This window comes from Pocillopora damicornis, chromosome 11 (assembly GCF_964200805.1).
Source record: "Pocillopora damicornis chromosome 11, jaPocDami1.2, whole genome shotgun sequence".
NCBI classification, from domain to species: Eukaryota; Metazoa; Cnidaria; class Anthozoa; order Scleractinia; family Pocilloporidae; genus Pocillopora; species Pocillopora damicornis.
This window is the reverse complement of record NC_142680.1, coordinates 5,863,349-5,877,936: the sequence shown is the minus strand read 5'-3', so window position 1 is coordinate 5,877,936 and position 14,588 is coordinate 5,863,349. Positions and strand designations below refer to the sequence as shown.

Below are 14,588 nucleotides of genomic sequence, written 5' to 3'. Positions count from 1 at the left end.
TAAAGTCTTTCTGTTAACAGAGTTTCAGGCAAAATTATTTTTGACGCTAAATTGACCGGGTGGAAATAAGAGAGACAGCCTCTTAAAAACCGCAAGCTATCAAAAGCAGTCACGAGAAAACCGAAAGTATGCTGCAGTAGAGCTAATTAAAAGCTTGAGCAAGTAAATCAGGATGTCCTTCCCTATTCAGTTTTTAACAATGCATGTAACCTCGTGCATTTTGAATTTGTATTCTGCAAGCTACACGAGCCTGTTTTGGTCCGAATTAACATTATAAAACGATTGGTCTTTTTGATTTCCTAATTTATTTTTTTCTATTTTTTAAAGTCCCGTTAATCAATCCCATTAAAAAAGGATCCATCAATATGTTCTTCAACTAGAAGATTGATGACATGAAATGCTTAATAGTGTTTGGATATCAGTTCAGATATTTTTGACATCTTATCAAAGAATATCGAAGTTATCTCCACAATTGAAATTCACCTCAAAAATGCAAATCGAAAAAGGGAAAAAAATGTATACTAAGTTAAATTTATTGCTCAGGTTTTAAGGGTCTCTCACCTAAATAAACTGTTGCCTTAGTATTGATTGATCCACTTAAGGTACATTGCTTAGGGTTAGTTCGGCTTACTGCAAGCCACATCATTCAGTTGGTAATTAACTTTTCTATTAGAGAGTTTCGATTTCTTATCGAAGAAAATCTGATTCGTAAATCACATCAACAATATAACACTCAGGAGTTTAGGATACGTTTTTATAGATTGGTCACAAAGTTGTTTCTTTTAGTTGTACCGAAGAGAACCCAATGTATGCCGACGTACACAAGCTTGGTTCACGTGGAAGTCAAAAGAGAATGCAGCCTGGATTTCTGAAAATTTTACCGTTAAACTGGTAAGAATTTGCTGAAAAATCCTCAGGCCGCTCTTGTTTATGCTATTCAAGTCATAACTACGTGTGATTTAAATTTTTTTATCACAAGAAAAAAATTAATGGGCACAATTAGGAAAGAGTAATAAGTTTCATCCTTGTTTCTTGGTTAAAGTAGTGGAACTTTTTCAAACTCAAGGTTACCGTACTTGTCAAGACGAAACTGGTTACCAAAACTTGAAGCGATGGTACCATTTTTCTCCACTGAGGGATAATTTCTCCATTGCATCCCTTGTCTTTTCCTCTTCCTGGACATCCACATCTCTGGACAACTTTTTGATAAGATTTTGGCTTTCTTTCTCATCTTTTACTTTAGACAGTGTTTCGGCATGACCTTTGGCGACTTCAAGATATTTCACACGTTGTTTCCATCCAGACTTGGCTTCTGCTTTCTCGGATTCGATTAGAATCTCCAGGTAATCTACTTGAGTCAAAGGGTTGGGTTTGAGGGCAATCTCATCCAAGCGACGAAGGCTTTGTTGAGCTTTTTTGATCATGGTGAGGACTTCTTCGTGCACTTTCTGAAGAGATTCTTCTATCGATTTCATCATTTTTAACTCGTGAATTGCGCGCATGCGCAAGAGCGAGTTATAGATACGATGTGGGGAATAGCATTCGCTCGCTCGCTCGATTGGTCGATTCCTGTAAACTTTTTTTAGATTTTAGGCTTTTGAGTACATTTGATAGTTTTTGGCGAGCAATAAACAGACGAAATGGCGACCTTTGTTGCTAAGAATAGTGGTGGGGTGAAAAAGAAGCCAATGATAATCTTAAAAGAGTTTTTTTTTTCGTTTTAGTTTCAACAAGCGGCGCCAGCGACTGGCAAGCATTCAAGGATTCACACTGAAATAACAACAACCTTCGTTTTTCATAAAATTGTAATTTACAATCCTTGAACTTGAAAACAATCCGAAGATTCATCGAAAATATCACTTACTGCGAAGCGCTCGGAGTTTACAGATGTTCAAAAGCTTTTTCTGTTATAGCGTGAGATTGAGGACAAAATTGATTATTATGTTTCGTCGCGTGTGTTTTTCCTGTGTGAAGCAACAGAAGATGCCGGCGACTGACTAAATAACAAGTTAACACGAAAATCAAATAACACTTAGACAAACAATTTTAGCTACCGATTTTCAGTGAATTTTTAAAGAACAATTTTCTCGTAAGTTTCAAGACAATTTGAAGATTCAACATATATACAACGTACTAAAATGCGAAAGTTACACACCACAAAATTGATAAATAGGCCTGAAATGAAATTCTATCTTGTTATTGATTATACGTTGCCTAGCACGTGACCAAAATCTACCCAGGCGGAGATCCAGAATGACGGTGGCAGGCTTGGCTTAGTTATATCACTCAAAACTCGTTCCCGTTTGTCTCATTTGATAAAGAGGGAATCGTTAATGTTTTCATTAAGACAGTATTGCCTTGATTTTCTAATATTTACAACGAAAGACAGTAAATTTCAGTTTTCACCCACATTTACTTCCAACCTTTTCTTTTGAACCAGAAACAAAAATGATAGACGTTTAAAACACATGACATCATCCACCTTGTTAAATGTAATAGCATGATCATTTCAATTGTAATGCCTTCTTGTCCCAACGTTACTTTGTTTCTTTGCTACATTAGCGAACACTGAACTACTGTTCGTACTCTAGATGACAATCAACCACAAAATTCCCTAAACCAGATAACATTAAACATAATCTCAAAAATCATGTGTCAATTCACGAGTTTGCTCACAGAGCACTTTGATTTCAGAAGTGGCCTTTTCTTTCACGGCTCTGTGGTATTTCTTTTTCAGGTCCTCGACTGTTCTTGTCTCAGTTTCTGTTTTATATTCGATCAGGTATGGGCGATTCTTGTGCTTTGACCAGTGGCATTTTCGTGGGCAGATCCTGCATTCTCCCGTCAACTTATCCATGGCCCAACATCTCTGCTTTCTGTCATCATCAGGAATCATGCAGTCCTTGTGGCATGTTTTGTTACAAGGTATGCAAGTGGTGGTGTGTTGGCCAGTTCCTTCTAGGCTGGTGTAGACTGGTTTCGTGACATCAATGCTGTAGGTGAAATCTTTATTTGTTTGAATCTCCTTCTCGCGTTGTTGGAGCACGATTTCCTCCTGTCGTATCTCTTCAATCTTGTTTAGGCCAAGAGTAATTTGGTCATTTAGGCCTTCTACCAAACAGTAGAGCTCTTCACGTTCTTGTAAAACTTCTTTAGTAAGGCGCAGGCTGACGCTTTCTACCTTGGGGAACTCTTCAAAGAACTTCCTAAACGAGGAGAGACCCATTTTCCAAAACATTTCATCGAAATCGGAGTCTTTGTTCTCTGCAAAAAGAGCTGAATTGTTGAATTTAAAGAACCTTTCACCTCCGCCTGGGATGTTAGCTTCTTTGATTGCCTCTAAGACGGGAGGGCGCTGGCCATCTGCAAATGTTATCATCATGAATATGTTTTTGGCAACGTCGTTTCCAAATATGGACAGTATTGAGTCAAATATGTACTTCTGCGTTGGAGTAAGACGTGGCTGTGAAGACGGGACAACAAACCCAATGCAATCGAGATGATCTATACCATCAGGTGGGGCAATGGAGAAGAACTCTTTTATCTGTTCAGTGATCTTCTTGTCTCTCTCTAGTCCTTCCGTTCCACCAAAACCAGGAGTGTCGATTATTGTAAATGCAAAGGGGACTGCTGAACCTTTCATGGGATAAAATGTGTATGCTGTTATGTACTGAGTTTGGCTGTGGGCTTGTGAAGCTTTGGACTCTTCTGTGATGAGCTTGAAGCGGAATTCATCATTCCATTGCACACCTAGAACGTAGTTGACCATACCATTGATCAAAGTAGACTTACCAGCTCCTGTTGCTCCTACCACCATGAACACTTTCTCAATTTCTCCGCGCCCGATACGGTAAGGTTTACCGATGGATTGTTTTGCAATCATTGCTTCTCCGCGTCTCATTTCGTCTCTCATGCGAAGGCGGTAAATCGATGGAGAGCCGGAGGAAAGTTCTTCTGACGTATAAAGCATGGTCTCTGCAAGACGAGGTGAAGATTCTTCTTTGTCCTTGCTACCACTCATCGTGTTCTCTTACTTCTTTGGGAGCAGTATTTTTGACATCTGACCTTCCTCAAGGAAGAATTATGTCCTTTTTATTCTTCTCTCTGTTCAAAAAGTAAAACGTTGGTTTAGTGAGCGGAGTTTTCACAATTTAAGTTTACATGCCTACGCTCTCGCATATGCTATTTACTGCATAATCTTCCTAATTAAAATCAAGTATAGTGCATTCCTATCAACAACCGCACTAAACGCAGACAACAATAGCGCTGCCTCTTTCCAGCCTTAACTGATACAATCTTATTGCCTTTGAAAAAAGCACATGCGTATTTATCAAAGTTTTCACGTGATCTATTAACTCTGATGCTATCGCTTTGTGAAATGAAAGAGCTTAAAATTATTTTTTGAATGCTTCCTAAAATTCATTTCAATAAATATTTTCAGATTTTTTTGGCCTAGCTATGTATTTAAGTTCCGAACCTACTTCGAATTACGGAGTCGAAAAGATAATAATGGTCTACATTTTCGTCAGTAGGAAAGGGGGATAGGGGAAAGCCCCGAAAGAGTCGTAACTGCCTGCCGAAGAAGTTTTTCCTACAATTACGTTAAGGATTTCCATCAAAAATGACTATAATGTTTACAATGTAAATAACGTCTTGCAAAGTTAGTGTTGTTTTCGAAACTTGATCTTTTAGGTGTTGAACGGTTATAGAATTATTTGCGGTGCAACGTACCACCTTGCTTTGCTTAACTCCAAGTAAGTAGCATAAAAAGCGTAAGAAATGAAGACACTCTAAATTCCCCAAATAGCATATTCTCCTCTTAAGAACCAAACTTCTTATCAGAACAATCATTAATGGTGATTCTTTCAAGAAGAATCGAGATTCTTGAAACAAAATTGAAAAGAAGAGAGAATTCTTGTGGTAAGAATGCATTACATCTGATTATCTTGAGAAGAATCTCTATTTCAGAAACTCTTGCCACAAGAACCGGGAATTCTTTTTGAAGAGCGAGGACTCTTTTCAGCGGGCAATCAAGTAGAGAGTTCTTCTGGAAAGAATGTTTAATTGCAAATCTCATGGACAGAATTGCAATTTCAGGAACTCTTGCCACAAGAGTCGGGAATTCTTTTCTCAAGAACGAGAATTCTTTTCAGCAAGCAATGAAGCAGAGAGTTCTTCTGGAAAGAACATTTGATCGCAAATCTTACGAAGCTTTAAGAACAGAATCGCAATTTCAGTAACTCTTGCCACAAGAATCCGGAATTCTTTTTCTCAAGAACGAGGATTCTTTCTGGCAGGCAAAGAAGTAGAAGGTTCTTCTGGAAAGAATTTTTAATTGCAGATCTTATGAAAAGAATCGCAATTTCAGAATTCATTAGATGAGAGGCAGAAACCGAAATTTTATTAAAATAACCTCTATTGCTAGTAACTTTAATAAACCAAATTATCTGATGAAGTCTGATAAAGCTTTGCTACAATACAGCGATGGAGTAGGTACATGAACGATTCGCTGGGAAAACGAAATATGATGTCGTAGCCGCGATAATTTATATTAAATTGTCGTGTGAACAGAACACCAAAATTAATAACTTTGGAAGCGAAAGACTCAAAGTCCAAAGCGCTTGGTAACCGCCCTATATCCGATTTCGGTTTCGCGGGCTCAATAAACGTTTCTATCGGCCTTCAAAAAAGTGCGCCGATTAATAGGTTGTCACATAGGCGACCCAAGCTCACGTCTCGAGAAAAAGCCAACGATGAATTCATGAACGCGTCACGCGTTGTGTGACTCGGTGTTAAGTTACGGGAGGAACCGTTGAAAATTTGAACACGTTATAAGGCATAGTATGGGGAACGAAATATGGTCGATTTATAACGATAAATATTTCGAAATCTGAATATTTTACACGTAAAATCAATAAAAACTTACTCATGCCCTGTGTATCCGTCGAAGTTTCTAGCGATTTCTGCTGTTTTAAGATGAAAATTGACCTCGTACCCAAGTCTCTTTCGCGGCCGTGTCCAGTCTTCGTGTTCAAAGCATAACCAGAAAGAAGCGAACTTGGAAATTCAGGTAGAAAATACTCGTTTCCAGCGAAATGCGCGTGAAGTTTTGGTATTGAGACATGTCCCAGGGTGCAGCGATCTTAGATCGTAAAGTGTGGCTGAGAAAAATGCCGATCGGGAGGATTTTCGGGGCGCAAACCACCTCCGCGTGGACCAAGGTCGAAATCGGAGTGTGCAGCCTTGACTTCGTCTTTTGACATGGATAACAGTGATGGTAAAGCAAGCTTAAAACAGCAGAAATCGCCAGAAACTTCGACGGATACACAGGGCATGAGTAAGTTTTTATTGATTTTACGTGTAAAATATTCAGATTTCGAAATATTTATCGTTGTAAATCGACCATATGTCGTTCCCCATACTATGCCTTATAACGTGTTCAAAATTTCAACGGTTCCTCCCGTAACTTAACACCGAGTCACACAACGCGTGACGCGTTCATGAATTCATCGTTGGCTTTTTCTCGAGACGTGAGCTTGGGCCGCCTGTGGTTGTCATTGCCTTGTTTCGATCTCATATGAGGAAGGAGTCCTCAGTGGCCAATACTGCTTTCCGCTCCAAGGTTAACTTGTACGTTAGGAGGGCATTCAAATCTGGGTTCGTATAGAGTGATTCAATAGGAATATTCGGAGTGTCAGGTGGGGTCTTGTTACAACATTTCGGTGTCGACCGATCGACAAAATCTCCATCGCCAGAAATCAAGGACATTTCGAGCCCGCTAACAATTATCAGCGGTATATCGTATTACACTCCGGAACAATAGATTATCAAGAGAATTCAATATGGCGGCGATCACGGCTCGATCTGCAAAGAAGCGTGTTTCGTACCATGACTTACACAATTTGAGCACCGCAGATCTTCTATTTGATGAAAAGAAAAAGAAAAGTAGACCTGCAAGTAAATCTTTGGGATTTTTCGAGGCAGAGCGATGACATGATGTCAGAATTTTGATTTGCTTTTATTAAATTTTCGCGCCAAGATTACTGAATTTGCATTGAACGCCTGGCATATTTTTATTCCGAAAAGGACCTGAGAACTAATTTATTTCCCAGCAAGAACATAAACAAATATGGCCGATGATTCGAAGATCAGCGTTGCTCTTGTTTAACCATTTCAGTCATAGTTTTCAACATGGCGTCTCGTCACTTACTCAACATGGAAAGTAAGGGATATTCTGGCGCGTTGGGAAGTTTTTTGATGGACACATCAAATGACAATTTTACAGGATATTTTGACGCTTCGAACTCAGTAGCAGTCAATTCGATCGAGAGCAGTTGACTTCATTGCTGCACTTTCCTGTAATAGGCGAGTGTTTGGGATGAAGAACGACGGATTTTGAAGAACTGTATGGCGACTTAGGTCAATGAACAATATATAATGACAAAAGAACTGGCTCGAGAAGTAAGTTGTTTTTATTTATCGAGTCACTGTGAGGTTTGATGAATAGCAGAATCAATACTGAATATGTCTTGAGAGCAGACAGGACCATGAGCTCCTGATTGTTATATTTTAGAAATTTTACAAATTTCCATACAGTTTCCTATATTGTTTGGACGCCATTATGGGCGAAATGCGCAAGCGCGCCCGCCATCTTGTCCAATATTTCTGCCAATCAATAAGATTATTGACATATCAATAAGATGAGGTCCAAGAAACTGAATCCTGCTTGATCGGACCTAACCTTCATTGGAAACATGCTGTCAACAAAACTGTTAGAAGGAAGTGCTCTTCAAGAACTGATTGAACCTTGTTCATGTATAATCTACTGGTTGCAGGACTGACAAATTTAATTTCAGTTGTAGAGCTCGAGGTCAGGATAAATTACAATTGAATGGGGCTGAATTATGTGCTTGAAGGCTTCAATTTGCAACAAAAATGAGCTATTTTTGCATGATTCAAAATTGAGTATTCCCCTTCCACTTTCAATCATGTTTGTGAACAGAGAAGTACTGGATTGCTCAGCTAAGGAAGAGGTCATAGGAAAGGACCAGGGGTTACAATTGGCGTGCTATAAATTCACTGATGTACAACAATTGTTTTGATGCAGATTGTAAAAGTGATGAATGGTATAGTGTATGATCAGGGAATGATATATTCAACTAATATACAAAGAATGAGATATGTAGATAAAAATTGAAAGTTGTCAATAACAGTGAATGTTGATATTGTTTTTCATTGATAATTTGATGTATACATCGTGTTGTTGTCAATATGTAAGTTAATTATATTTTTGTAAATTGTTTGTTGAAAAATGGATAAAAAATGGAGCATGATTTAAAAGTGATATGATTTAATTACAAGATACAAAAAATGAGGTGATAATCAGGGAATGTTTGTGATACAGTGAGTGCTAATATAGTTGTTCATAGATAACTTGATGCATACATTATAGATATGTGAATTAGTTTTATGTTATGTTGATTGTATGTTAAAAAATAGATCCAAAGAAAATGAGATTCTTTTCAGTCTAATTTACTGCATTGGAGGATAATCAATCCTTTCAATAACTCAACAAAACCCAGTAAAGGCAAAAGATTCTTCTCAATAGAATATTCAGACCTCAGAAGAGCACAAAGACTTTATCAGCTAGAATGCATGTGAATTTGATTATTCAAACAAGCAAAGTCAATATCTTGTGAAGAAAAATCAATTTAAAAGCAAACATTCATTCTTGAGTGAAGCTGTAACAAAAACTCTCATGAGGAGACTCAGAAACTGACATTCTTCCCAAATAAATATTGTGTCTTCAGGGAAGAGCAGTAACTCTTCTGATAAGCTTGCTTGAAAAATGAGATTCTGCTTAAATGGATATCATCTTGAGAGGAAAGCAGTGTTTCTTCTCAGAAGAATACCTTATTAATTGGTTCTTGGCAAAAGAATTTTGTTCTTGTGGGAAAAACTAGTATTCTTCCAACAAGAATCAGACATACATGAGATTCTTCTCATGAGAATTCCTAACCTTAGGAAGAGACCCACAATTCCTTCCTTAAATGGATATCATCTTGGGAGGAGAGCAGTGTTTCCTTTAAGAAGAATACACTATTAAATGGTTCTCAGCAAAAGACTTTTGTTCTTGTGGGAAAAACTAGTATTCTTCTTCCAAGAATCTGACATACATGAGAGCGATTTAGAGTGAGATTTAAGCTAGCATTCTCAGTATTTCTCGGAGCACCATCATGCTTCGTGTTTCTAGTAGAGATTAGACGGTAATGGAACACAGAACCAGAGTCTTGCAAGGCTCTGCGAGGTCCGAAGCACTTTGATCTGTTACTATTGCTTTTTCAGTTCTGATGCAAGGATGTTTTGCGTCTTTGAAATCGCCCATGACATAACTCTCTAAAGTAATTATAGTGAAATAGGGAGCAGAAAACCTTCCGGACTGGAATGCTAAATAGCCCCGCACGTTTGCGTTGTTGTGCAATGGCTATCTTTTTTTGCCACGAGCTCAATAACTGGCCCTTTCAGCATTAAGTTTAAGTCAATGTGAAGCATTGCCTCGTCATTTTAGAACTGATTATTGTTCACAACTACACGCTGTGAAAGCATACGCATACCTTATCACTATAAGGGGTTCAGCAGCTCCCTTATTATTAACAGTGTGGCAAATTGAAAACGATTCAATGATCAAATTTGATAGACAGCGAAGGGTTTCAACAAAACTTGGTCGCAAAGCGGGAAAAATTGAAACATTATTAACACGAATCCACGACGATAACCGGTCACGAAATAAGTTAAAACAGCTTGAAAAATAGACTGAACTGACTGACAAGGTTGTCTGAAACATCACAAGTTCACATCATACATGTGTCTAAAGATTATTGCCTTTCTATCAATTTCTTAGAAATGGCGACACGCTTGTGTTGACTTCCGAGAATAGCTTTCCGCATATTATCGATTGACCGACCTTGTTGTTCATAGCATTACTTCAGTCTTTCCAGACCCAAAGATTAATTAATAAATTTGGCTGCAATTCAAAGTCAATGGCCAATAGTTCGACTCATAACTTCTAAACTATCGACTTTCTTCGAATCAGTGCGTTGCGTTTGGAAATGTTTAACAGTATAAAGGTTTCTGTCTTCAGGATCAAAAGTTCCATCACACTTGATAGACGTCTTGCCAATAGTTCTTGATTTTCAGATTGAAAATTCGGAATGTTCGCTAGTGAGCAAACTACTGCATTATTTAAGCTTTGCATTTCCCGCAAGGGATACATACTCAATAGTACCGAGGGTAAGGATATAGGACTTGTCTGGTATGTTTATGCTCACGTTAACCTCTACCATTTGTATGAGTCCTGTATGCCTAACACTTGCGGTATTGTATACGTCATTAAAAATTTTTTGTAAGTCCACCTACGGCCTACTTGATGTCGATATTTCCTCAATCGGGAGATTGATTTCTGCTCTGAGGAGTAATAACACTCCTTGTAGACAGAACCAGAGTCTTGCATGACTCTGGAAAGTCCCAAGCACTTGGATCTGTAACTATTACTTTTTCTTCTGATAGAAGGATGTTTTGCGCCTTTGAAATAGCAAATGACATAACTCTCCCAGCCAATTGCAGTGAAATAGAGAGCAAAAAACCTTAATTCCTGACTGGGATGCTAAATAGCCCCACTTTGGCAATGCTGCGCAATGGCTGTTTTTCAATAACTGGCTATTTTCCAATAACTGGCCCTTTTCCAATAACTGGCCCTTTTAGCATCAGTTAAGTTTATGTCATTGTAAAGCATTGCCTCGTCACTTTAGAACTGATTATTGTCTACAATCACACGCCGTGTAAGCATACGCATACCTCATCACTATCAGGAGTAAAGCGACTCTCTTATTATCAACGGTGTGGCAAATTGAACACGATTCAGTGTTAAAATTTGATAGAGTGCGAAGCGTTTCAACAGAACTTAGTCGCAAGGCAGGCAAAATCGAAACACATATTTAACACGAATCCACGACGATAACTGGTTACGAACAGTTAAAACAGTTTGAAAAATGAACTGAACTGATCATGACTGACCTAGGTGTCTGAAACATCACAAGTTCACATCATATGTGTATATAAAGATTATTACATTTCCATCAATTTCTTAGAAATGGCGACACGCTTGGCTTGACTTCCGAGAATAGCTTTCCGCATATTATCGATCGACCGATCTCGTTGTTCATAGCATTACTTCTTTTCAGACCCAAAGGTTATTCAATACATTTTCCTGCAATTCAAAGTCAATGGCCAATACTTCGACTCATAACTTCTAAACTATCGACTTTTTTCGAATTAGCGATGAAATCAGTGCGTTGTGTTTGGAAATGTTTAACAATATAAAGTTTCTGTTTTCAGGGATCGAAAGTTTCATCACCCTTGATAGACGGCTTGCCAATATTCTTGATTTTCAGAGTGAAAAATCGGAATGTTCGTGAGTGAGCAAACTTTTGCATTATTTAAGCTTTGCATTTCCCGCAAGGGAGACATAATCAATATTGTGGGATGTTTATGCCCACATTAACCTCTACCTTTTGTATGAGTCCTGTATACCTAACACTTGCGTTATACTTTACATAATTAAACATTTCTCGTAAGTCCACCTACGGCCTACCTGATGTCGATATTTCCTCAATCGGGAGATTGATTTCTTTGCTCAGTGGAACAATGATACTCCTACCTCCTGTTCAGCTGCTCTTTGCAGTTGAGTGACAAAACAGCAATGGATATGACATCTAACGCAAGATTCCAGACTAACGTTTCCGATTGGTTTCCAAATGGATGCTTTTTTAAGCCGAACCAATCAGAAATAACGCGATCTTATATTCATGAGCATGAATATTGAGCATTTCACGTGAAAGCAACTCGATTTCCCTCTCCAGACTACTCCTTACTTCGTTTCCAGAAGGGCCTTGGTGCGAGACACGGTATCTAGGTCCAAGTCCCCTTCTTTTGAGAAACTCAAACTATGCAATAACGTCGTGATCTAGAATAGGTACCGAACAGTGTCAGAGCTCAAGGGGTAAATTCTCTTTAAGTCTTAATTCCGCAAATTTGGATCAGTTTCTAATGTAGAATTTCCTTGCATATTCATGATCAAGTGTCAGTTGCGATGTATCCTAGACCGAAGTTGTGTAAAGTTGTGTGTGACTACTTTTTGCTCTGCATAAATTCATTTCGTTATGATTGGCGCCGTCTGAGCGAGATTTATCCGCACCACCTCTACTTTCAGAGATTGTGCACGTGGTTTTACTCAAACATTGTAGTAGTTTTAATGAGCAGGAATATGTTATATCAGTCAGGAACATTAGATCTCAGACGTCTCGTGACTAAACTAGTCGCCTTTTAACATCGTTTAAGTTATTAGCAGTTTATAAAGTCTGTCAATGGCCTCTGTGACGTGCCCATGACTTCTATGTAGTGACAAAGGTTTTGAAATAATCTTAAGACTTTATTAGACACGAGCCCCATCAAAGTGTTCGTCTTGTAGATGTAAACGTTAATTAGAAGCTTTATTTTTCCTTATTCACAATAATTGGTTAAGAAAAATAACTTGCAAATCTAGGCTACATTTAAGGATACTTAAATTTAACGGAACAAAATATATGGTTCATATCACTCCGGGCGATAAGTAATGACTGTATTGTTAGTAACAAAAGCAGCTCCAACGTGGATTGGCCAAACCTACTAGTCTGTATTTATTGCCTGAATCAAAGAGGAAAGTAGACATTGCAGTGACAATCTTTCTTCAACTGAGTGCATCACTATCTGCGAAACTTACCCAAAAAGTTGAAAGCAGTCAAAATAGTGTAAGGGGTGTTTAAACTGATTTCCCGACGAGGCCACAAAAGTTCTCACTCACTCCTCCCACACTGCTGTTCCTTCCAATGTCGTCACTTCCGCTTTATCATTCTGATGCACGCAATTCCACAACGCATGCGCATGATTTGTTATGAACCAAAAAAATCCAACTCAGCTCTTTTTGTTGAAAACAAAGATGAAAGCTTTGACGAAATGTTTTGGAAAGTTAGTTCCGTCTCATTCCAACATTTCTTCCAAGAACTCCCTAAACAATCATTCAGATTACTGAGGTGCTCTTAACAGAACTAACAAATCAGATTTTCTACGACGAGAAAGCCAAAATTCCTAAATGTAACCAGAGCTAAAATGCTAAGCTTCTTTTTCTAAGTTGTTACGCATTTCTTAATGATAATTTGTGGTGCGATAGATCGGTAGAACGAAGGTTTTTAAAATGTCCTGAAAAAAAATCGAAAATATTTGAACAACCAAAATGGGACGCATTTGATGAATTCATACTTTTGAGACAAGAACGAATCAAACGACCTGGTTGACAGCTTTGAAATATGTAAAGATGTTATTGACAAGGCTTGAAGTATCCTTGTTACATCATTCCTACCTTGACGTTCACATCATTGCTGGTAGGAAAACATGAGCACTGTACCTTATGACTTTGTTTAAATTAAGGAAGTTTCGCTTTGAGCATACTTCGCATTTAGCGTGATGGTGTTTTCAGTTTTGAGAGACTCAATTTTTAAAAATGTTTAAATAGAATGAGACTAAAAGAGATTGCAGATGTTCTTCGATAAGAGGTTTAAAATGTCTGAATAGCCGTATTAGGAAGTATTTCATATATCCACACATTTCATACTAGTACTTTAACATACTCCATGTTGTAGTCAGCCGTGTTGTAGATAAAAATCTGCATGGTTGGCAAAACTCATTTTATATGGTACAGGACCTTGCTTAACTCTTCACAATATTTCTAACAAGGAATCATGCGCACACGTGCACCATCTTATGGTCTAACATAACATAAGCAAGTTTCATCAATAGGATATTCTGAAAAACAGATTTACTATGACACATTTTTATGAAAATTTTATCTCCTGTCTCGCAAGTACCTCAAGATAATTTTTATTTAGTAGGGTTAGTGCAACCTTAATAGCTGATTTCTTCTTATCCTGTTTCGTCACTAAATGACATCTAAAAGTTTTATCTGCTATACAAATGCCAAGCTGTAGACCCTAGATCCATAAAGACAGCACTCAATTTTATTTCGTAAATGATCAAGTATATACCCTCTTTGAGATTAAAAAAAAAGGGAGCACGTAGTCAAATGGCCCAGAAATCGTATCAATTAAGTGCAACATTATAAGGTCAACCTAAGCTCATTTATAATCATGTATTGTTTTGTACCTGCCTATGAGGAGTTTCAAGTTTCAAAAGCATTACATAAGCAGAAAATATATTGTTGACAGTTTCTAAGAATAGTACCCTGAATTCTTGGAAAACAGGAAGAGACTAACATCTTTTTGAAAATATTAAGTAATCGCTGATTTATTCGGCTCTTTTCCCGTATAGGCTGTTTCAAATGACGATTCTACAGCTCTGTTACTACTGAATTAACACTTTTACGATAGCAGTCCACCGAGGCATAAACCGGATATCATAATGAACTGTTTACTTAAACGGCAGGCTTTGATTAGTTAAACTGAGATTAAATAGCGAAGGAACCAATCAGAAGCACTCTC

General features: G+C 37.9%; 1 protein-coding gene across 1 annotated transcript; it reads right to left on the bottom strand.

Moving 5' to 3' along the window:
• Positions 1 to 519: 519 nt before the first annotated feature.
• Positions 520 to 4,150, bottom strand: LOC149037160 (uncharacterized). The gene is made up of 2 exons (XM_089186993.1): positions 2,684 to 4,150; positions 520 to 1,484 (listed from the first exon to the last, which is right to left on the bottom strand). Exons 1-2 carry the CDS (start codon positions 4,019 to 4,021, stop codon positions 1,095 to 1,097), a joined length of 1,728 nt encoding a protein of 575 aa, XP_089043119.1. The 5' UTR covers positions 4,022 to 4,150; the 3' UTR covers positions 520 to 1,094.
• Positions 4,151 to 14,588: the final 10,438 nt, after the last annotated feature.

What these genes read in the sequence shown, in the direction of transcription:
- LOC149037160 (XM_089186993.1), bottom strand. Translation starts at nt 4,021, where the DNA reads ATGAGTGGTAGCAAGGACAAAGAAGAATCTTCACCTCGTCTTGCAGAG. An exon ending in AGGCCACTTCTGAAATCAAA is followed by an intron (nt 1,485 to 2,683) that starts GTGCTCTGTGAG and finishes GCAATTCACGAG; the next exon opens with TTAAAAATGATGAAATCGAT.